General features: G+C 31.0%; 2 protein-coding genes and 3 non-coding genes across 5 annotated transcripts; 4 read left to right on the top strand and 1 right to left on the bottom strand.

Moving 5' to 3' along the window:
- The first annotated feature begins 14,477 nt into the window (after positions 1-14,477).
- Positions 14,478-15,838, top strand: LOC105762768 (cysteine-rich and transmembrane domain-containing protein WIH2). The gene is made up of 3 exons (XM_012580660.2): positions 14,478-14,644; positions 14,784-14,955; positions 15,566-15,838. Exons 1-3 carry the CDS (start codon positions 14,593-14,595, stop codon positions 15,609-15,611), a joined length of 270 nt encoding a protein of 89 aa, XP_012436114.1. The 5' UTR covers positions 14,478-14,592; the 3' UTR covers positions 15,612-15,838.
- An 822-nt stretch (positions 15,839-16,660) lies between these two features.
- TRNAP-AGG (transfer RNA proline (anticodon AGG)) lies at positions 16,661-16,732 on the top strand. The gene has a single exon. It is a non-coding gene; the product is annotated as a tRNA-Pro (tRNA).
- Positions 16,733-17,822: 1,090 nt separating this feature from the next.
- Positions 17,823-17,894, top strand: TRNAP-UGG (transfer RNA proline (anticodon UGG)). Its single transcript has one exon. It is a non-coding gene; the product is annotated as a tRNA-Pro (tRNA).
- Positions 17,895-18,656: 762 nt separating this feature from the next.
- On the top strand, positions 18,657-18,728 carry TRNAP-UGG (transfer RNA proline (anticodon UGG)). Its single transcript has one exon. It is a non-coding gene; the product is annotated as a tRNA-Pro (tRNA).
- Positions 18,729-20,137: 1,409 nt separating this feature from the next.
- Positions 20,138-22,582, bottom strand: LOC105762769 (endo-1,4-beta-xylanase 5-like). The gene is made up of 7 exons (XM_012580661.2): positions 22,505-22,582; positions 22,346-22,395; positions 22,034-22,256; positions 21,751-21,914; positions 21,572-21,670; positions 20,697-21,476; positions 20,138-20,595 (listed from the first exon to the last, which is right to left on the bottom strand). Exons 1-7 carry the CDS (start codon positions 22,563-22,565, stop codon positions 20,233-20,235), a joined length of 1,740 nt encoding a protein of 579 aa, XP_012436115.1. The 5' UTR covers positions 22,566-22,582; the 3' UTR covers positions 20,138-20,232.
- Positions 22,583-25,883: the final 3,301 nt, after the last annotated feature.

Below are 25,883 nucleotides of genomic sequence, written 5' to 3' on the forward strand. Positions count from 1 at the left end.
TTGGGTTGATGATTTTTTGTGAAATTATAAGAGTAAAAATTCGAATGTTAAATTATGCTCTAAGTCCTTATACACTTTGTACATTTAAAATTTAATTACTCTTATTTTTAGGTATATAGTCCTCTACCGTTGAGATTTAAAAATTCAAGTCCAGTTGTTACCACCATTAAATTTCTTTTATTAAATTCTCTGGTGTGACATTTTGAAATGAAAAAAAATTATTTGATAGTCATATAATAATAAAAATAAGGTTAAAAATCTGATTAGAATTTTTCCTAAAACACTCATTCAAAGCCGTCATAATAAAATAATTTTTTTGTTGGAATAATTTTCTTGTGAAAATTGACATTATCATTTTGATTGAAATAATTAACAATATTAATAGTTTAGACTAATTAATGACACTATAAAAGTAAAGGGACCAAATTATGTTGAAAATTAAAGTATATAAATTAAATCTCAACTTTCAACATTTTAGGGGCCAAAATTAAATTTTGACCATTGTCTTATAATGACAAAGAAAATCAATGCTAACCTAAAAAAAATGTGAAGTTACTTGCCGGTCTCCAAGACTCTTGGGATATTCAAATTATATATAACTACATAATGTTTTAATCAAAAGATAACATTATTAATTATTTGGACCAATTAATAACATTATAAAAATATAAGATCAAATTATGTTAGAAATTAAAGTATATAGATTAAATATCAAATTTAAAATATTAAAGGGACCAAAATTGATATTTAACCATTTTCTGTAAAATGCAAAAAGAAGGAAAAATTGTTGATAGGCCACGTGTTAACTAAAGGAAGGTCCTTTGACCTTTCTTTTATATAGAGGTATATAGGACTAATCGATAATATTATAAAAATATTGGATTAAATTATGTTAGAAATTAAAGTATATAGATTAAATATCAAATTTAAGATATTAGAGGGGCCAAACTAATATTTAACATTTTTTTTTGTAATATGCAAAAAAGAAAAAAGGAAAATTTGTTGATATGTGTAACATCCCACACCCGACTCGATCGCTGAGTCCAAGCAACAGGATGTCACATTTGTCGCCGGAGCGATTACAATCAACTTATTGCAACTTTAAGCCATTGTAAGTTTTAATTCAATCAAACAAACATTAATCACAATAATCAACCACTTACGGGATTTATACGCATTCACAAAAGCTCCAAGAATTAATCTGAGGTTGAACATGAAGCAAACATCCATCATATGATACCAAATTCAATAGGAGCATTCACTTAAGAACAAACAAAATTATACTCAACTAGGTACATGCCAACTTAGAATAAAAACGGAATATACAAAACATTGACGAATTTGGGATTGTTGACTGGATGCTGAAGTCGTAGTTCAAATATCTAAAATTATACGTAACCTGCGCATGAAAAACAAACCATATGTTGGGAACTCGATAGTATTTTTATGATTCAAATAACAAAATTACAAGTTAAGAAATTTGTAACATCCAGCTAGTATGTCATTCATATCAAGTGTCAAACCAATTCATTTAGCATTGCAATTGAAGCGATCAATTTCATTTACACGCCAACACCTATTATAAAGCCTTTTTAAACATTTATATCATTAACATTATAAGAATCAATTCCATGTTCTTTCCACAACAATAAACTATTTAAGTCTCTTTCTGGAGTCGTTCGACTCATTCGTATTCATTTCAGCCTCCCCCAAAGCTCGTTTCTAATTTATTCTCACAGAAGTTCATGTATTTCCTTTATCATGATCCACATATATATATACACAATTGATTCCATAACATTATACTATTTCATTTTGATATCTTTTATCAAGTCACCAACTCATACCAATCTCATGTAACTCATTTCATTATCATATTTATTGTCAATCTATTTCATTACATTTTTAAGTTTCTAATTCCAATTATAATATCACGCTCGATAGAACCATTCATATTTCCACATATCATATCTTGAATTTGATTGTATTCGCATACTGCGTACCCTATACACTATTCTTATCATATATGACAATGATTTCATTCTGTTCAATCTAATATATATATTCACATTCAATTTCGAATCACAATTCTATTAATCATCAACACACAATATCTCATTATAAATGTGACTTATGGATCATCTTAAATATGAACAAATAACTAGTTAGAAATATATAATGTGTCATTTCCCAAATTGAATTGTCGAATTTGTCACAATTTCATACCAATCTTTCGGACTTATTAATCCAATTTACAAATCTCTTTCACATTAACAATTCTTTTCATTATAATTATAAATGTTTACATATTAAATCCTTAGTAACTGGACTTGGGCACAAACGGATACACAAACCCAACCAACACCCCAATTCGGCACCCAGTGCCTCATCGAATAATTTTTGAAGAAAATAAATTGCGCTCAGTGCTCATCAGTATGACCGAAGTAAATATCGTGCCCAACACTCATTGACACGTAGTCGAAATAACCATTTGGCACCCAATGCCTCATCGGAATGTCCGAAGTAATTATTTTGCCCCCAACACTCATCAAAACATCCGAAGTAAAATGCGTCCAGCGCTAATCGACATATAGTCGAAATAGCTCCACCCAAGCAATTAATAAGGTAATCATTTCTCCAATTCCCTTAAAAGTTCAATTCTAATTCTATCGATCTTAATATCATCAATTTATCACTCATGATATCATTTCATACATAACATAGCATACCATTTCAATTCCAAACCAATTTCACCATTTAATTTAGTTTTAAGATTTTCAGTTTTATCCAATTTAATCATCTATCTCAACAATTAATTAAATTTACACCAATATTGTTTGATCAGTCATAATCAACTGTTAATTCATTTTATAACTCTTCTATTATTTTTTCTCCTCCTCTCCCTTCTACTTCCTTTATTTACAAGTATTTATACATGAATCTTTAACCTTAGTATGACATGTTTTTACGTAACATGAATTATCCTTTCACTATTTATACATATATTTTTAACAAAACTGTCTTCTTGAGTAGTAGTCACTAAATTATTTATATCCAGACCTACAAAATTCAAATTAAGATCCACTTTTTTCTTGAAACTAGACTAAATGAACTTTTTACCATAAAAATTTCAGAATTTATTTCTAGGTAGATTAATACCATTTTTTAAAAACCTCCCTGTTCAGCTTCTAGGCAGCTTTGACTCTACTTCATTAAAAATCAAATATCTTTTAGTACAAGTCTAGATTATGTTGTTGTTTGTTTTATTTAGAAATAGACTCATTAATATTTTAGGCATATAAATTTTATCACCTAGAATTTTTTGTACAATTTATAATAATTTTTCAAAGTTACAACAACTGAACCTTAAATCATTCTGGCATTGTCTCATAAAAAGTATTATATCTCGTACTCTACAATTCCATTGCTTTTACCGTTGATTTTGTGCAAAACTAGATTCAATAAGCTTTAATTTAATGTTAGATTCAACCTCTAACTCGATTCCTACAATTTTTGGTAAATTTTCAAATTTGTAATGCCATTGTTGTCCATAAATTGTTTAGTTAAACAATTTGCTCTTCCATGATTTGAGTACGTTCTTCTCATTTCATTATATAACATAATAAATTCCAACCAAATTCAATGTCAATACATATAATCACTAAGTTACAAAAATTTTCAATGCTGTTCAAATTAGTCTTCTAGTTCGATAATCAATCTCACACATAACATTTTAAACTCAAATAATTATTTTCAATTTCCTCGATATCATACCTTGCATAACAAAATAAATATTTAACAAATATAATTATTCAATTTATAGAAATAAAAACATAACATGAATTAACTTAGTAAGTTTCATATGAACTTAATTGGCGAAACAGTAACCAAACAAACTTTTAAGGACTATTCAGCAATTTTTGCTTTTCCACGACTAGCCTCGATTTGGTTCAATTTTTTATCTATACAATAATTGAGTTCAAGTTATCAATTCCAAATATCTCATATCATCCTATTATAAGTTCTATTTTATTTTTCAAATGTCCCTTAAAATTTTACATTTTATTCAATTTAGTCTCTAAAACCGAAACAACTATATATTTCAAATTTGAGCTTCGTTTTCTAATCTTATTTCAATCTCATCCTTTATAAACTCTCAACTATCTATTTTATCAAAATCTCATAACAGCGTTACAAATAATTCATTTTAGTTATTATGTTACAAAACTAACATTTAAAGTTTACAACTAGTCGTTTTTCATATTTAAGCTCAAAATCTAACAATTTAACACAAAAAACTAAAATTTTAACAATTTTACAAAATAAATCATGAGCTAGCTAAATCGAGTTGCTATGATCCTAAAATTATAAATTAAAAAAACGAACTTAAAAAACTTAACAGACAGAATTGAAAATAAGATGATAAATATCTTCCTTTTCTTTTACTTTTATGTTTTTCTTATACATTAATTTTATTAAGAAAATTTACACCTGCCAACCGTCCATCATAATTAAAACTCACCAACTAAACAAGAACAATGGTTTAATAACCATTGTGGTCCTCAAGCTTTTATAAATTAGAATTCTATAATATTTAAAATTTTTACGATTCAGTCTTTGAACCTTAATTAATAACTAATACGGCCAAATTACCAATCTGAAATTCAATTCACTTATAAAACAACACTGTAAATATTTAATAATCATACTTACGAAAGATGAGTCCGAAACCGTATTGCTATTTTTAACAACATTACTAATTTTGAGTTATTACAATATACCAATCCGCTTTCAAATTATATTAATCATTTAAACTAATTAATAACTTGTAAAAATATAGAGAGCAAATTATGTTAGAAACTAAAATATAAGGATTAGATCTCCAATTTAAGCATATTAGAAGGATCAAAATAGAAAAATAACTACTTTTATAATATGCAAAAAAAAATGAATGTATGCCACGTGCCAGCAGAAAGAAGTTCTTTGGACTTATATATATATAGGTATATGGATTATATATCACAACAAGTGGTATTAACCTATGCAGCTACCAGCCAGCCAAACTTGCCAAACACGGGTGTAGCTAAGGGAAAGGGGCCCTGGCCTCCTCAAAAATTTAAGACTATTTTAAGCATTAGGTCATTTGGGTTAAATAGTGGTAAATTTATTTTTGGTCCCCAAAGTTTTTAATAATATTATTTTATCCTTGTATCATTACTTAAAAATAATGTAAAATTTGATTTGGCCCTTCAATTTTTTTAAATATTTAAACCTATCCTTCTATCATTATTTAAAAGTAATATAAATTATATTTGGTCCTTCCAAAGTTTTTCAATTTAATCCAATAATGTTATGCCTTTAGGTTATAATTAAATAAGTTTATTCATATTTTAATTATATTATAATTTTTTTAAATTGAGACTTTAATAGTTATAAAAAATAATATATGTAATGAGAAAAATAATTTATAATATTTAAATAGGATATTTCCTAACAAAATTATTCATAAAACAAACTATGTAACACCGCCAAATATATAGGGTTAGATGAAATAATTAACTAAATAATGTCTTAAGTTTGGTGATTAAGTAATGTCTTAAGCATTTTCCTTTTCTCTCCAAGTTCAAAGTCACGCCAACCTCACCTCATTTCCATTCTTTTTTCAGCTGAAGAGGTATTTACCATTTAGCTATTTATTTCTTTTTTTTGAAACACAATTGAATTATAGTTTCCTTTCCTAATTAAACTGAAAATTTTCTCCTCTCTCCCTATTTCTTATAATCTTTTTTGCAAATATCTTCTTTTCATTGCTGAAATTAATTTTTGCATCTCGAATCCGAAATCAACCTTCGTTCAACCCGTTCTTCATATCGGTTTAGTATACGCCATCAATTTCATCCCTAATCTTACCAAGAATCGGTAAGTTCAATTCAATTCAAACAGTTAGTCCCAAATTCTCATAGTAATTATATCCAATGTTAATTTTTCATCTAAATTAACGAATCTTGTCGACTTCCCAATAATCTTGATAAATCTTGAAAACAATCTCTAATTCTTGTGTAAATGGTGTTTGAAGGAACTGATTTAGGTATCCCAGACCAGATTTGAATGAGAGGGACGTCGCTTGGTCTCCCAGTAATAAGTGTGTGTTTCTTTACAAATGAATCGGGGAAAACCGTGCCTCGAGATAAGGTCACACGGCTAGCCACACGGACATGTGGGTCACCCATGTGGACCACATGTCCCCTTCACACGGCCATGTTCACCCTGAAACCCTAGAAATACGTTTCTCACACGGCTTAAGAACATCCACACGGCCTGCCACATAGTCGTGTCTCCCTTGCACCTTGATTTTCAATTTCCACACGGCCTAGTCACACAGTCGTGTAACCCATCCACACAGTCCAGAGATCTCCACATGGTCCAGTCACACGGCCATGTGACCCCTGTTTCTCAAATTTTACAGTTTTGCCCAAAATTTTATGATTTGTGTAGATTAGTCCCTGAATGAGTCCCGAACTATTTTTAGTGTTTTATTTTATTCAATTGAGTCTTTGAGGATATGAATTATGGTAAAAAGCCATGAATTAATGTTATATTTATAGGATTGCATGAATTGTGATTAAGCATGCCTATTGTATCTATATTTGTGGATTGTTCATACAACATGACACCGTTAAATTGAATCCTTGAAAAGCACTTGTTTTGGGTACTGTATCGATTAGTTGAGAATATATTTATAGATGCCATTCTCGCTCTGTTATAAGCATGATATCCGTATCTGTTATGTTTTGTTATAAAGCATGTGATAATTTAATGCATGGTATAAGACATTTTGTAAGGAGGAAGTTCTGGCAGAATATTAAACTGCAATTCTGGTGGTTCGTCCACCCATTATCTGGCAGCTTTCATCTGTATTTATGTTGTGTATTCACAACCATTTGACAACGTATTAACCTGCAACTTTGCGATTTATTCACAACCCGATGTGTAAGGATGGATGAGTTCTGGGGAACTCTTATGGTGTGTAGCAGTGGGGTATGATCTTTTCTACTAAATTTGTAATTGTGTTGCATCCACAAAGCATGTGCAAACAAATCTGAGACATTTGAGATGATATATATATGTATGTATATATGTATATGTATATGATGCTGATCTATTAATCCGTTATTCCGAATGTCATTGCAAATTATTATATGTGATGTGGTTTTATATGCTAATCGATTGCACTGATCATCTTGTGATGGAACTCACACTGAGTTTCATAGCTCACTCCCTTTTATCTCTCATCTTTTTAGATAACCTACCAAGTTAGGACGCAAACACGGTATACAGATGGACTCGACTTTGATTTATTAAAATATTTTAAATTTATTATTTGACATTTTTCTATCATTATTCAGAAATTGTATTATCTCATTTCGAACCATGGCATGGGACTTAGGGTTTACCGCTGTGATTTTTTTCCTTTTAGAATAAATGCGTTTCAGCACATTCGAACCCACGTCCTCTTACATTGACAACAATACCAATATCAACCGATCTAATACTCAATCGGCCTAGGCTGTGAACTTTTAAATTGATACTCAGTATGTAATTACATTAACAATAAGTCCAAAATAGTATGTATTAACTTGTATTCTCAATACCAATATGGTACTGATTATTCTCTTCAAAAAAATTACAGTATTGATTATTATTCTCTTTAAAGAAATAAAGTAATAATTATCATGATAAATACTTTAATATAATCATATTTCTCATAATTACATTGAAAACTAATATAACTTTAATTATTAACTTAATTAATAATTTAATATTTTTATTTGTATATAAACCTATTTTTGTAAATATATATAATTGAAGTATATTTGCATGTCTATTGATATATATTTTATAGGAAATTAAAGATTTTATTGTAAATATATATGAAAAATATTTAAAAATATAGATAAATTGAAAATGATACATCGATCTTGATACATATCGATATAAAAGAAAAGCAATATATCTTCCAATACGGTGTATGTTACCTTCATATATATTTCCTTATTTATTTATGGCATAATGACTTATTTGGTCTTCCAACTTTATAACAAAAATCATTCCTTATTTATTTATGGCATAATGACTTATTTGGCCTTCCAACTTTATAAGAAAAAATCATTTTAGTCCTCCTTTTAATTTTTCGCTGTTTTAGCCTTTAATCTTTTTTTGTTAAATCACCTCAAAATAGATAGAAAAGTTAACTTTTTAACTTTCTTGATGTGGAATACATGTGAATTGCTACATGGATGACATGTTAACATTTAATTAAATTTTAAATTTTAAAAATTCAAGAAAATTTAAAATAGTTTTAAATTTTTAAAAATTAATTAAATGCTGATGTGTTATTCACGTGACAATTTATGTATATGGCACGTCAGTAAAGTTAACAAACATTAACTTTTCCATAATTTTGGGATGGTTCGATAAAAAATGCAAATTTAAAGACTAAAAGAAGAGGAAAATTAAATAAATGTCTTTATTTATTCATTCGCGTAAGAATGTTGCTTAAAAAACATAAGCTTAGTGCGATGAATTAGTGAATAGCCACAGCTCAAAATTCCTACTAGCCCTTTAAGCTCCAATAGGCACAATCACAAAGTCATCCCAGTGGGAGTATGTTCTTACATTACATTTATAACCTTCTGGGTTTTTTTTGTTGAATTAGATAATCAAGTTAATTATATAATTAATATATAAATGCATTTTATATAATAATTTAATAAGTATATAATTTTTCCTTTAAAAATAAAGATATAAAATTTATTATTAAGAAATTAATCTAAAAATAAGAACCTAGCTAGTTAGCCTGACTGCTTTTTAATTATGTAATATTTTATTTTATTTTTATGTATATTATGTAATATATATCACATAAAAAGAAATATATATAATAATAGATAATACGATAACATAAACATTAAAAAAAGTGGAGTTGTCTGTGTTTAAATTTATTGCTTATTTTTGTGGTTTAGATAATGAAGATTAAGCACCTAAAGGAGTTCTTGTTGGGAAATGTACTCATATTGTAGTAAATATGTAATTGTTTTCTATTTATTTGAACGATAAATAAATAAATAAAGTTAACTTCACATTTCACTATGCCTTTTGTATTTCTATCTTTTATATTTTGTATGCATAGCGAAATTGTGACGAGTAAATATTAGCTCATTGATTGTCTAAATTCAAACTGAAGATAAGCAGCATTGTAAGAACGTTTACATTGTAAGAAAGATAACTTATTTCAGTAGATAATCTAAATAAGTTTGTAATCTCGTAAAAGAATTGAAGTGAGCATTTGATTCAAATGCTAAGAAAGATTATTATGTCATCTATAACTCCAATTGGGGAGATGACTCGTCTTGGCTATCGGAACAATTGACTCCATGGGTAAAGACACAAATATATTCATTGGTAGAATGATGAATTTGATTGGACCCAAGATGAATTAATTATGAATCAGCTTGTGAATTTATTCACTTGTGACGTTCATACTGTGATTTACCTAAATCCTAAGTTAGTCACTAATCATGCGTATGCAACTCATGTGCTTTGATATAAGTGGAGGCTTATGCTCTGTCGAAACCATTTTTTTGAAAAAAATAAAAAAAAGTTTAGTTGTCGACTTGAAAATGAAATGAAAATTGGAGTCGCCACCGATCTTTAATTGTGGTGTGATCGTATCACCTTGAAAATAATTTTAGGTCTGCGAATTTTGAGAAAAACAGGTTCGGGAGTCGGTTACGCACGAGGAAGGGTTAGCACCCTCGTGACGCCCAAAATTGGTATCGAATTGATTGTTTAATGTCTTAATGTCGAAATTTTGAAAAGATTTTAAAATACGATCCTTTTATTTTGAATAAAACGAATTGGATGATAAAGCTCATTTATTTCAAAGAAATAAATTGTCATACTCAGTAAGTTAGAGTGCAACATTTCGAATCCTCAAAATTAAGTTTGACTTTTAAAACCTATGCATTTTGAAAAGGATATTTGATTATTTGGGTCAAATGAGAAAATCAAACCCAGTAAGTTAGGATTCGATTTCACAAAATTCCTAAATATCAAATATTGCCTTTATTTTCATTCACTAGAAAAATCCTCGTCTCGAGAAAACAATATGTCATATCTAATGCGTTAGGACACCACATATCGAATTCCCGAGAATGAGCTTTTTATTTATATTTTGATTAAAAAAAATCTCGATTATTTAGATTCTACGAGGAAAATTAGAACCCAATACGTTAGGACTCAATCCTCTCGAAGATCCCAAATACCGAGTATTACATTTTCTTGAAAACCTTTGAATAAAACGATTTTAATATTTGATTAGAAGGTAATCTTTTTGACAAATAAAACACAAGAGGATTACAATGTAGATTGTGAAAGGAAAAAAAAACCGTAAGCTAAATACAAGCTAATGAGCAACAAAGAATCAATAAAATACAAATAAACAATACAACATACATAAGAGCAACAAACCTATATTATACATTATGCAACTACTATCATCCATATCTAAAAACTAGTAAAACCTAAAAAGCAAGAGAATTGACACAAACACAAATCCCACGTATAAGTTTTGAAATAACTAAAAGATGGCATGAAAGAAAAGAAATTGAAAATTATTGATATATTAACAATATAAAATATTTAAAACAAATAATAAGTAAGAAAATTTGAAATAATCAAAATTAAGAAAATTAAGAATAAATGATATAAAATAATATATATTTATTTAGATAAATAGCATATATAAAACGGAGAATTTAATATAAATAATAGTATAATAATATATACATATAGTTGCGATAAAAATGAACTAGAGTCTAAAACAAGATATGGAAAATGATGTAAATAGGTAAAATAAATAAATATTATATGAAAATGAGCTTTAAATAGCTAATATAAATTGATTTAAGGTAAATAGTATAGGATGATTTTAAAATAATTATTATATAAAACAATTTGGAATAAAAGTATATAAAAGTAATTTTAAAATAATATGTAACGACATAATATATATATTTGAAGAATAAATGAAAATATAAATAAATATGATAGCAATCTATAATACTAAAAATAATAGTAATATATAATAAAATAACAGTAATAACGAAAAATTAGTAATAACAATAATTATATTTAAAAAACTAATGTTAAATTTACTTAGTAAAAAAAATACAAAGGATTAAATTATAATCTAAAACAGAATAAAAAAACAAAAAAAAAATTAAAATAGAGGACAATCTTGCAAGATGCGCGTAACCTGGAGGGCTAATCAGGAAATTATCCAGAACTTTCAAACACTGCGTTTTAAAGGGATTAAAACAATAAAATTGAAAACAAACGGGACAAATTCGAAAAATAAAAGAATCAAATTAAAACAATGAAACAAATCAGGAGGACCAATGGCAAAATATTCCCTCATAGACCAAAACGAGCGGATCTGGTCGTGCTTGGGTCGGGTCATCGGGTCAAATGTTAATACGACACCGTTTTGGAGCCACTGAATCTAGCCCCAAACGGTGTCGTTTTGAACACTATTAAAGGCCTCTTAAGAACCTTAAAAAGAACTTAAGAAACAGGAGACCTCTCCTTCTGCTCCCAGCCACCTCACAGGCCCGAAATCTCGCTACTATTAGCTCCGATTTGGAACGGAGCAAGCAGCAGTTCCGACAACGTGCTCACAGGTAGGGGTGTGCATAATTCGGGTAAAACCGAAAAAATTCGGTTAACCGACCGAATTCGGTTAATCGGTCGGTTAACCGAATTTTTTCGGTCGGGGGTCGGTTAATTTTTTTATGATTTTTCGGTTAACGGTTAATTCGGTTCAAAACCGGTCGGTTAACCGAAAATTTTCGGTTAACCGAAAAAATTAATAAATAAAATTATCCAACCCAACCCAAACTCAATTACCCAACCCAATAAAACTAAAACTAAAGTTTACCCAATTACCCAATCCAATAAAACTAAAACTAAAACTAAAAGACAACCCAATTTACTAAAGTCTAAAACCCAATTTACTTTAATAATTTATAAATTTTTTAAATTTTAAAAATAAAAATAAAAAAATTCGGTAATTCGGTATTTTTCGTAATTCGTTAATTCGGTTAATTCGGTAATTGGGTAATTTTAACCAAAAATTAAAAATACATAATTTTCGGTTAATTCGGTTAACCGACCTTATTAACCGAAAAAATTTCGGTTCGGTTAAATTTTTTTTAAAAAAAATCGGTTCGGTTAACGGTTAAAATTTTTGGAAGGTCGGTTAATTCGGTTATAGTAATTTCGGGTCGGTTAACCGGTCGGTTAACCGAATGAACACCCCTACTCACAGGTAAGATTCCTCTCTTTTCCTTTTTTGTTTCGTGTGTATCTGAAAGAAGAGCAAGAACAGAACGAAAAAGAGAAAAAAAAAACTTTGAAAATCACCTTCAAAGACTGTTTTTCTATTCCTTTTATTTTCAATCGTTTTTTTTAATACAATATTCCCCCTTTTACATTGTTTTTGGCTTCATATATAGCCGAATAAAAGTAAAAAAAAAATCCCTTTCTCTGCTATTTCTGTTTTTCTATTTCTTTTTTTGCTGCCTCTGTTGCGTTGCTCGTTTGTTTGTCCTTTGCAGGTGTACGGAGCAATGGACGGGGCTAGGGTGACGTGGCGCAGGGTGTACGGAGGCTGGTCGCGGAAGGCTTGGCTACGACGCCTAGATCTTCTAGGGTTCCTTGCTGTTGATTTTTTGTTTTGGGCTATCGGGCTGGTAATTTGGGTTTAGAAAATTGGGTTTAGGGTCTGTTTAGGTTTAGATTCGGGTTTGGGTAGAGATTTGGGCCGTTGGGCTGGTATTGGGTCTCCGTAATTGGGCTAGGGTCAGGTTAGTGGGTCTTAGTGGGCTAGGTTCATTGATTTGGGTTATCAGTTTGTAAATGGACTATTTTATGGGACATTTATTCTATTTATTTTGTTGTTTTTGTTTATGTGGGCCGAGCATAAATTAGGTATTACATGCTCTAAAGATGATCGAGCCCATAGCTGGTATGTTGGATACATGACTTGTATATGGCATAACTTTACTAGCAACAACGTAATTCATAGCTCAATTAATACTAGATTATGTCATACCTATGAAAAAAGTGAAAGAAATAATGTTATATTAAAAATATATATATATAAAAAGAAAAACTTATTTAACAATTGAGTCATAAATGAAGTGCTAAAGTACTTGTATATAAATCCTTTATCATTTTCAAGTTTCATCCCTAAATATTTTTATTTAAACATTTCATATAAATCTAATAAAATATTATTATAATAATAGATTTTCTAACCTAATTGATGTAAAACTCCTTGTACCAATAAAAATAAAAATCCCTGTTTCACAAAAACTTATCCTTGACATGGACCATCCAACTGTATTCATGCAACACTAGTTCCAACAAAAATAAATTATCATGCAAGTAACTCACCAACTAAATAATTAATTAGTAGTGGATTTGATCATTAACCCAAATAAACTCTATGCTTGATTACTCAATCCAACTGATTTGTTATTAAAATTGTTTAAATATCACTCTTACGAAATTATGATTTCATGTCATCTCTATCCCTTTTCAATAGGAGAATAACAAATCAGATTTTTTTCTCCTGAAAAAATTCAAATTCAACTAAAGATGCTAAAAATCTTATTTGTCATTTTCCTATTTGAAAGGAATAAAGATAACGTTGAATCAGAGTTTCATACAATCCTTTCTCCATTCTCCATTCTCCATTTTCAAATGATTCCTTCTCTTCTATTTGCTGTCTCTGCAGCTGTATATTCTCGCCTTTGTTATTTTTCAGGCCAATCTGTCTAGTGATCTGCCCCTTTCTCTTTATATGATTCATTATTTTGCTTAATCCCACTAACACAACTTTAATTGTTCTACCAATCGATAGGTTAAAAATACACTCTTTTAAAAAAAAAAAGAAAACCTTATAGTTTTTATTTTTATTTTTAAAAAGAATTCAATATTTTATTTATATATTAATTTAAAACCTTTTATCTAAATTTTAATTTAATATATTTTTAAATGAATTTGTATTTGATAGGTTGACAATTTATAACATTATACACAATCATATTAAGATTTATCATCAATAAATTATTGGATATATATTTTTTAAATAATTAAAAATAAGGAATATCATCTTGTAATTCATTAAGAAGTTATATTAGGTTATATATATATAATAATAATAGACTTTTTTTTGAGGAAAAAAAGATAAAAACTTTAATTTTAAAAGATGAAACTGAGTTTTAAAATTGACCAGCAAGACGGCCCGAGCGCAGATGCAACCTTAACCTTAGCCGTTAAGTTTCAGTCGAGAGGACACGCGTACAAATTTTAAAAAGTACTATGAAAAAGTAGAGATAGCCTTTTCAAAATCCACTATATAAAAACAATAGCCAATGCCCTTCCCCTTCACTGCACCAACTCTTCGCCCTTCTGTAAAATTCCCTCAATAGAAAAGAAGAAGAAAATACCAACTATCAGCTAACGATGAGTTATTACAATCAGCAACAGCCTCCTGTTGGCGTTCCTCCTCCTCAAGGTCTACCTCTGATTTTTCACTTTCTTTTTTACATATTTATTGTTTTGCTGCATTATGATTGATTGATTGGATCTGGTTATCTGATGGATCTGATCGAGAACCTTTTTCTTTTTTTTTTTTGTGATTGAGAACTATACAGGTTATCCACCGGAAGGTTATCCTCCAAAGGATGCTTATCCACCACCAGGGTATCCCCCACAAGGATATCCTCAAGGTTATCCTCAACAGGGATACCCTCCGCAGGGATATCCTCCTCAATATGCTCAGCCTCCTCCTCAGCAAAAGCAGAGTTCCGGTTTTGTAGAAGGCTGGTAAGTTCTCTCTTTCTCCATTCTATCCATATACGTATAGTTGTTTAAGATGTAGTTTCTGAAAGTGATGTCGTTGTACGAGTATATCTACCGTATATGGTCAGATCTACTCATCTAAGGATAATTCTGAATTCTGCAAAATTCAACTGAGCGCGAGCTTTTCGGGATAAAAAAGAGAATCACAACAGCCCATCACGATTACCGATAAAAAGGGGATAGGATTTTTTTAACGTGATAAGACTGGCACTTAAGTGGTCAACGTCCCGAAAACACCCCCAGGCCTAGTTCTTTTATTTCTTTTCTCGACGGTTAGGGGTTATTTCGGTTATTTCAGATTTTCTGCAAACAACTTCCTCAGTGTTCTAGAAAAGGGTGTTGTCGTCTTGAAAAAAATAATTTTAAAAAGGAAAGCACGAATTGATTCATAATAATTATATTAAAAATTTTATAAATATGAAAAAAAATTGTCATAATTTGTATTCCATAAATATTAAAATTGTGGTCATATTTATATGAGATAATCGTCAACTCTAACCAGGATTACCTTGTCAAATGTTGGTGATGTTCGAAATTCTTTTGATTTAATAAGTTATATTGGTGGGCATTGCAGTTTGGCTGCTCTTTGCTGTTGCTGTCTTCTGGATGCTTGTTTTTGACGACCTTTTCTCCAATGGCAGCTTAGAAAAATATTGAATTGATAGGAGGAGAGTTGAATTCAATTACCATTTTCAAACTTCAATTTCAAATGTTCTTTCCCTTCATCGCTTTTTTTTCTGTTTAATAATTGAACCCTTCATTGGATTTGAACTCTTGTTTACATACACTGTAATATTAGGATCTTTTTCCTTTGTTCTATATATTTTTGGATTTTTATTGTTTTTCATGGCCGGCTGATTGATTTTACTGTTTTATACTTGGAAGCATATGAAAAAAAGAATCAATTAAGAAGTATAGAAGGGAACTTATGAAAAGAAACCACCATGCCATGGCATGTCAACAATTTGTGAGAACTTCGTATGAACTGTAAACATTAAGCTTTCTTTTTCATATTGTCAACACAAATATATAATGGAAATTACAAGCACCACCAGAAAGCAAGAGAAGAAAATAGGATAAACTATAGTGGTTGGTCACCCCAACTATAAGAGAAGGAAAAAGAAATGATTACTTTTAAATTTGGCATAATAGCAAATTCAGCTCTCAATATTTATATTTGTGTCGATTTAGTTTTGGTACTAAAAAAATATAACCCTCAACATTTCTTTGTGACATATGTTTCCATTTTTGGTATGTTCTCAATCAAATTTAGCTGATAATCTTTTTTTAACTTTTTAAGTGAAACAGTTGTTAAGAAAAGTAAAACTATAAAAACGATCAAGTTACACAATGTATAAATATTGAGAGTTAATTTTTTAGAATTAAGACTAAATTAACACAATGTATAAATATTAAGGGTTAAAGTTACTATTATGCCAAATTTAAAAGCTACCACGTCATATTTTTGACTGACTATCAAATGGTTTGTGACTATTTTGTAACTTTTCATAATTTGGTGACTAAAAAGGAAACTCACCAATAGTTGGGCGACTATGAGTGTAATTTTCCCAAGAAAATATGGCAGCTCTTGGAACTTGGAAGATCAGGAATTTAGCCCGTTGGAAGATCATTCGGATTATACAAAATAAAAAATAAGGCCGACGGAGATGGGCATTTGGTCTAGTGGTATGATTCTCGCTTAGGGTGCGAGAGGTCCCGAGTTCAATTCTCGGAATGCCCCCTTTCTAGTTTTTGTTTTTGTACCTCAAATTTTTAGATGTCAGACAACTTTCAGATCCATTTGTTTTGGAAATTCAGGTGTAAATGTCATTTACGATTGTGTCCAACTCTTGTATGATTTTTTTTTTATGTAGTTAGGAGATCTTTGAAACTTGAAAGACTACATCTACATACTCTAATATGTATTAAATATGGGATTAGTTCTAGTGATGATTATGGGGCGGGCGGGTCAGATTTATGCCCGCCCCAACCTGGTACTCTATCACCATGTTCTGATTTCAACTTGATCTCGAGCTTAAAATTTTTTAACTCATCTTGAACCTGAACACGAAAATTAGTTATACACCCGACCTTGATCCGATTCGACATAAATTAACTCAAAATATTTTTAAATAGAAAAGACCATGCTTGCAAAAAAAAAAAGGAAGACTTGGGAAAATAGAATAAAATAGGGAGGAAAAGAAACTAGTGTAAAACGAGAGTAAATGTAATAAAATGATGTTGGTAGTGATAAAATTTAAGGATATTTTAACCTAATTAATATTAAATATATATAAGGGTAATTTCACACTAAACTGACCCGACCCGCCCCAAAACCCGATTTCAAGAAGAAGAAAAATCTGACCTTATCGAGTATTTTAACCATCCTAATCAGGTCCTGCATGTCCTACAGTTATCATAAAATCTAACATGTACAGACAGAAATCCAGCTTGAAAAGCTTTATACTTAGGATGACATTGTAATTGGCTTTCTGAATACCTGCCTAACTCTTCTCAATTTCGTTTTAAAACCAATTTGAAGTAGAAATAAAACCAGGTTGTCATTTCTAAGAGCACAAAAACTTGCAAACTACCAGTCATTGGTTAAAAGAAATTATAGAAGTTGGGAAACCCATGTTCTGCATATGTTTTGGATTCTAGTTGCACCTAAACAATATAAATTGACATTAAAATATAGATGAAAAATTTAAAGAGCACTATATATTGAACCAGGTCAAGGCTAGAATGTTTAGTCTATTGAAAATTAACATGACTTCTAGGTGGCAAAAGAGCTAATAGTTATAAATTAAAGAGGTTAGAGATCAAAACTTGGGCATTTGGTCTAGTGGTATGATTCTCGCTTTGGGTGCGAGAGGTCCCGAGTTCGATTCTCGGAATGCCCCAGTTTTCATTTTTTTCTTCCCAATCTCTGAAAATAAGGAAATGAAACAGTTAATAAACAACCAGTTTAGCAACCAAAAAAGACAATATCAGGGATGTGCCTTTTTCTTAATCTGGGTTTGGTTTAAGAAGCGTGCCTATGGGTCATGCTGACCAATCACCAACCTATACTCCTCGGTATTGACTTCATATTCTACGGTGAGCCTCTCCTTTCATACCAGTATGCCTTCAACCAAAGCTCAAAATGGGATTTAAGCCTCACTCATGGGGATTACAGTATGACTTTACAGCTAAAGTTGTTGCACCTGACAGAGAAAAGGTGATTAGGACATTGCTTTAGCCTTTATGTGAAGAACTCCTGCAAAACTGATAACCATCTAGTATGGTTATCCATGGAACACATCTGGATAAGCAATTCACCATGTATTCAAGTAGCCCAAAGCTCACTAACAATCTGCTGAAAAGGCCATCACGTAAGTATGTAATGGCAATACACATGAGCCAAGCAGGTTTGAATACTTGTAACAAAAAATGCAATGAGAAACTCTTTACCAACTAGTTACTAAAAAGAGTGGCCAAGGTGGATTTATTCAGGATGCAATTTCAAAAGCTTTGGGCATCTAATTGTAGCAGTAAAATGGTACATTGAACCACATAAAAAGTAAGAGATTAGGACACGTTGGTCTTCCAGGAATGAGTTCATGGAAAATTAACCAAAGCCCTTTAGAAAGATAATAATAAATAAATATGAAATCAAAAACATTGGGCATTTGGTCTAGTGGTATGATTCTCGCTTTGGGTGCGAGAGGTCTCGAGTTCGATTCTCGGAATGCCCCAATTTTTTTACTTTTTGAAGATACTTAAAATATACCAGTTATCTAATAAGTCATCCTAAATAAAAGGAAAATAAATAAATAAAACTGTATGAACTATCTTTGCATGTTGACTCACTGGCCTTCATCCCTCAGAAATCATTAATCACTAAAATGTTTTTATAGTTTATTAAAAATTAAATAAATTGTACAAAATATTAAAATTAAAATATATACATGAAATTTGTAATTTTTTAAAATGTAACAAATATTAAAACTTTAAAAGTGTGAAAATAATTAAAATTTTATAAAAAGGATTAAAATTGTAAAAATTATTATAACAAAGAGATTGAAGATTTACCTTATGCCCATGGATGATGGATTGGCGAACACCGATTTCATACATTATTTGATTAATTAGATTCCACCGTCTAATTGAAATTTTTTTTACTAATTTTTAAAATTCTTACAAGTTCTTTTATATATATATTTCTATAAATTTTAAAAATTTAAAATAATTTTTACTATTAATATAATTTACAAGTTCTTTCCCCAACTAAAAGAGGAGAAGAAGTTAAAGGCTATTTTCTCAAATGGCTGCTTGGTTTTGATGGTTGGGAAAATCTTGGTTGATGGGTAAGTTTGAGAAGTTATATAATTATTGGGGTAGTTTGGGAAGTTTTGGTTGTTAAGGAAGTTGATGTTGGGCTGAAGGTTAAGTTCATGCTCGCTATAAGGAAGAAGATATAACCATAATGGGCCGAAAATCGTATAGAGAATAGGATGATTGAAATGTGGGTATTAGGGGAAGGTTGGAAAAGAGAGGATATGACGGATAGTTCAGTCATAACGAAAGGGTGTCCTACTCCTATTTCTTGTGCTAGTGAACTTTTAAGGGGTTGTTGTTCATACTTCACATGTTATCTATGTATTTGTTTCGGACTCTTTAGAGTTTAATCGATCTATTGATGTTGTAGGTATGAATTGTCATGTATGGAGATTGAATGTGTGACTTGCAAATAGCAGATGTCTAATCTATGTCAGGCGGGTGGTCCTTTGATTTGATTTGGGTTCGAAGGCCTTATGCTCGTGGATATTTAAGTTAACTAACAAGATTAAGAGTCATGGGAAGTGGGTTCATGGGGTATAGATATAACAAGGTTGAATCAATTTTGCATTTTTATTTTCGGTTCAAGAATATGTAAAATATTAAAACTAAAATATTTTATTTAAAATAATAAGATAAAAAAAAAAAAAAGGAACCAAAACATAAAGAACAAAATCCAAAAATGTTTGTTAGAAAATAAAATAAATAAGATGGTTGTTTTTTTTTTTTAGTTTTTATTTTTGTCATTTTCTAATTTCCTTGACAAATGTCACTGAAACATCAAAGTCAATTAAAAGTTTCAAAATAAGGATTATGAAGGTAAAACTGAAAGAACCTGTAATCAACTATTATCATTATTCTGCATGAGAAAAACTACAGTACAGTTTAATACTGACTGAACAGGAAAAATAGCAGAATATATCACGTAGAAACTTGGAGAAGCATAATCTGGTCCTGGGAATCATGTCTAGGTTCCACCTTGAATCTCTGAGACACTGAAGAATTGGCTGCTTCAACTGGGTCACTGATTTTCACCTCATATTCTCCATGAAAAAGGGAGGCCTCAAAGAAACCAGCAGCATCCGTTTTGCCTTCTACCGTGGCCTTGATTCCCCATTCTTTCAACAGCTTGTCCACAACATCCCCAGTCGCCAAGTTCTTGAAATTATTATCAGTCAAGCACATACGGTAACATCCGTTTGGGTTCCAGGCAGACCATATTATCATTCCGCTAACACCAGGGTGGCTATGTCCTTCTCTCAAAACTTGTTCCAAATACATTGCCTGCTTATATATGATAAAAAATAAAAAATAAAAAAAGCCCCACAAAATTGCTTATATTTGAATGCTCATGGTGTGTTAATATTGTTGAACTCGAAAGTTACCTGATTGGAGCCGCTCTGCACATCTATTTCCGTTAGCCAAATGGGCAAATTGGTGGCAGCTAGAGTGTCAAGAGAAGATCTTATGTAAGGGAGGCTTGGGACGTCAAAATGGCACTCTAGGCCAATAGCCATTCGCTTAGCTTCGGCACCCATGAAAGTTTGAATATTTTTCAGTTTTTCAAGGTATTTAGCCGGCGTTGATGCAGCATCTCCCTTCTGCTCTAGGGTATTGAATTCATTCATAAACAAAGGTATGGAGTGATCGATACCGGCAGCCATTTTGTAGAAGGTGGCGGAAGCATCTGGGCCGAGCTTACTTTCGAAGAAATTAGAGTGCAAATTCTCATTAACAACGTCCCACCCGATTACTTGACCCTTATATTTAGTCATGATTGAGTTAATCCTTTTGTTAGCTGCTGCCGAAAGGTCGTTGGGTTGGAGAGAGGGCACCCAATTTGGTTGGTAATGAGGATCATCCCAGAAAATGTTGTGTCCTCGTACCGCAATATTGTGTTGTTTCATTAATGTCATTATGGAATCTGGGAGCGAATAATCTTCCTTTCCTCGGACTGGTTCGGTGGTGTACCATTTCATTTCGTTCTCGAAGGTTGTATGGGTAAACCTGGAAGTGAACCAGTTTTGGTAGCCAACGTTGTCGAGGATGCCCTTGTTTACAGCACAACCGATTGGTTTCCCTGAAGCCTTTTGGTGGATGGAAATCTTGGAGTTCACTACGGGATTCCCTTCTGCTTCCACACGGATTCTTACCCTTCTCTTTGTCTGCAAAATTAGACCCTCCATCCATTATGACTTACTTATTACTTCTCTGATCTCTCTATATTGTATATATTACCAGTCCCAGTAGAGTGACTGACCTTCTCAATGCTTTCAACATGATGAGACATCCACTCTTCTTGAGTGAATGGTTGCAAGGAGACGCTATCCACCCAGACTTCAACCGAGGTGTTATCGGTCTGAAGAAATCAGTGAGTTACAGAATCTTGGAATTTGGAAATATATAACTCTAGAAAGGAAATCCCTATGAAATAGTTACCTCAAAGAAAAGCTCAGCAGGGCCTGAAGCATCCACAGTGAGGCCACCTTTGAGCATAGACCAACACTTGGACTCGGCAACTGTTTCAGCAGCGCGCTTCAACCCGGTAACTGTTCTAAAGACTGCCCTCACGAGAGCTTTCTCTTCACTCACTTGAACCCAAGCTTCATTTACCCACCCACAGAATAAAAAATACATAAGTGTCCAATACATACATGTTGGACATAGGTGTATGCCAAATATAAATATTGAATAAAAGAATTTTGGATAACATAGATAATACCAGAGAAGGTATAGAGCTTGCCGTTCTCCAAAAAAAGCTTCTGAGAGACACTGTCCTGGAAATGGTTCCGTTTACCAGCCACAACGAATTTGTTGCCATCTGATTCATTTCGATGTTCAATTACGGCATTCCCAAATGTAGACCATCCTATCAAACCCTCATTTAACTCTGGGTTCTTAATCATGCCTCCGCCATACTGAGCTTTATGAGGTTGTGCCAAACACTAGAGTTTTTCCCAAGAAAATAACTATTAGTGTTATTATCATGAAATGTACAAGTAAATAAAATATCCAAAGGGAAAACTTAAAATACCTCAATGCTGGCTGTATAATCATAGGACAATGCATCCACTTTGACGAGTCCTGAAAACAGCGGGCTCCAAACTTAGTCGTATCCTTTTTTGTAATTTCCTTATTATGAACATCAACAATATTTTACCCTGAAATATACCATTGGCTCTAATAACCAAACCTGACAAAAGGATCGATAATGGTAAGAACAGAAGCACACTCTCTTTCTGCCAAAGCTCCATTGCTGTGTCTTCTTTTACCCTGAAATAAAGTCAAATCAATCGCATAACTAAAGAAATACTTGAAAACTAATAGTCCATACCTGAGACTGAATGTAAGCTTCGATTAGGATTGGGTGAGAAAATCAAGGCTGAAGGGCTATACACACACACATTGTGTATATACACACACATTTACATACAGTTCTGGAAACACACCTGTGCTTTCTTTTTTAGTGTGATACATTTTAGGAAAATAACTAATTTATATACTTAAAATTGTAAAATATACTATAAAGTACTAAAAAATTTTGCTAGTTTTCAGCTTCGCAAGATTTTATAACTTAATCAGCGGAGGCATTTATAACATACTACATATTTAGAGGAGATAATTGCTATTTTCCTTATTCTTAAAATGAAAATTTGTTTTTCCTGTGTTTCTGTAACTATGTCATCACGATTTACCTCGTTTAATTTGTTTACTAATAATGTATGGAGTTGATAAAATATTTATCCATAATTTGAAATCTTAGCGATTCAATTTTAATTCAGTTGGTATCAATATTATTGTATGATTTGCTGACATTTTGATTGAATTTGTTACATGAATACATATGAAAATAACTTATATATATTAACTCAAGATTGTGAAGTAGACCTGTCCATGGGCCGGGCGGCCCGGCCAGGCCCGCCCGAAATATGGGAGGGTTCAGGTAAAAATATAGGCCCGAAATATGAGATTGGGCAAAAAAAGGAGGCCCGTTTAAAAAATGGGCCGGGCCTCGAGCACCACTTTTTTGGCCCGGGCCCGAATATAATAAATATATTTTTTTATTTTTATTTTTTAATTTTAAAATACTTTTAAAATAATTTTTTATTTTTAAAATAATTTTTTAATGTTTATTTTAAAAATGGGCCGGGCCGGGCCAGGCCAGGCCGAGCTCGGGGTTATGATATTTTTTCTCGGGCCGGGCCTGGGCAAAATTTTAGGCCCATATTTTGGGCCGGGTCGGGCCCGGGCCTAGGAGGTGGGAAAAAAAAATTACGGGCCCGGCCCATGGACAGGTCTATTGTGAAGATGCAAAATTTGTAAAATTTTCTTCATTATATTGTAGGTATAAATTCAAGTATATTCCTATATTGCATATATATGACTTGAAATTATCTTGATACTAAAATTTGGAGAATGAATTGTATGAAACTGTGATTCTACGTCATCCCTATCCCTTTCCAATAAGTAAATAACAAATCAGATTTTTTTCTCCTGATTTTTAAATGTTTTCTCCTGAAAAAATTCAAATCTAACTAAAAATGCTATTCAATTTTAATTCGGTTGGTATCAATATTATTGTCAGTGTAAGAGAACTTATCCTCTTATTTAAGAGTTCGGGATGGACTATAGGTAATTCTAGATATTGTATCAAAAAAATAAATACTAGGAATCATGATATTACACTAATATAAAAGGAAGTAAATCAAAAAAAGAAAATTGAAATCCTAAAATTTGAACCCAATATTGGAATTTTTTTTTATCCTCAAAATATATATTATTTTAAAATATTTGAGATTGTCGGTATTTAAGTTCTGATTATTAAGTTAAATGTTAAGTGATTTATGACGACATATCTGTTTTTTTTATACAATATCTAGAACTACCTATAGCTCCTCCCCAATCCATAAATAGGAGGATAATGCGCTTTAGTGCACTCAAACTCACGTCCTCCTTTATTGACAATAATGCTAATGCCAGTCGAGCTAAGACTCGATTGGCAATGAGATGTGATTCTTAAGAATGTGATTGATGGGAAAGTTCCTTATACGTTGAAGAGTGTTTATTAAAATCCCAAAAAACTTACATTAACATGTTCGGTACACTCAATACTTTTTTTGGGAATGTAATAAACTCTACAAACTTATCCTTATTAAATAAAAGATAATAGACATGCATTTTAATATTTTCAATATTTTTTATCGTTAACAAATATTTAATATTTAATTATAATTTTTATTTTAACCAATTATTGAATTAATCCACAATGTATGATTTGTTGACATTTTGATTGAATTTGTTACATGAATACATATGAAAATAACTTATATATATTAACTCAAGATTGTGAAGTAGACTGTCCATGGCAAGGCGGCCAGCCAGCCCCTTGAAATATGGGAGGGTTCAGGTAAAAATATAGGCCCGAAATATGGGATTGGGCAAAAAAATGAGGCCCATTTAAAAAATGGGCCGAGCCTCGAGCACCACTTTTTTGGACCGGGCCCGGCCCGGCCCGAATATAATAAATATATTTTTTTATTTTTAATTTTAAAATACTTTTAAAATAATTTTTTTATTTTTTATTTTTAAAATATTTTTTTAATGTTTATTTTAAAAATGGGCCGGGCCGAGCTCGGGGTTATGATATTTTTCTCGGGCCGGGCCTGGTAAAAATTTTAGGCCCATATTTTGGGTCGGGTCGGGCCCAGGCCTAGGAGGTGGGCAAAAAAAATTTCCGGGCCCGGCCCATGGACAGGTCTATTGTGAAGATGCAAAATTTGTAAAATTTTCTTCATTATATTGTAGGTATAAATTCAAGTATATTCCTATATTGCATATATATGACTTGAAATTATCTTGATACTAAAATTTGGAGAATGAATTGTATGAAACTGTGATTCTACGTCATCCCTATCCCTTTCCAATAAGTAAATAACAAATCAGATTTTTTTCCTGATTTTTAACTGTTTTCTCCTGAAAAAATTCAAATCTAACTAAAAATGCTAAAAATCAGGAGGAAAATTTTGATTTGTCGTCATCCACCTATTGGAAAGGGATAGGGATGACGTGGAATCATAGTTTCATACAATCCTTTCTCATAAAATTTGATATCGATGAAAAAATATATTTTAAAAAATATTTATAACAAAAGAAATGCATTGATTTTGAATCTTAATCCTAAACCCAATTAAAAAAAAACCGCTACTTTTGTCTTAGTAAATTCTTTTTACTTTCCATCGATATGGGAAAATAACTTTCCCACTAATTATCAAGCGAATCACATGAGAATACTAAATATTAAAATCACATTCTAATCAATTAAATTTCATGAAAAGTGATAATTTTTATCTAACGCTCTCTTAATATAAGAGGTAAAATGTCTGTATAATATTTATATATTATTAAATATAAGTACAAATATTCAACAAGTCAATTAACATTAAAATTAAAGATTTTATGAAAAGAGCTAATCGTACCAAATATTATTAAACTATGACTCTCATTTTAAATTGGTCTCAAACTTTTAACACATTATAAGTACATCATTAAATTATTGATGTTATATCAATAAG

This window comes from Gossypium raimondii, chromosome 12 (assembly GCF_025698545.1).
Source record: "Gossypium raimondii isolate GPD5lz chromosome 12, ASM2569854v1, whole genome shotgun sequence".
Classification (NCBI taxonomy): domain Eukaryota; kingdom Viridiplantae; phylum Streptophyta; class Magnoliopsida; order Malvales; family Malvaceae; genus Gossypium; species Gossypium raimondii.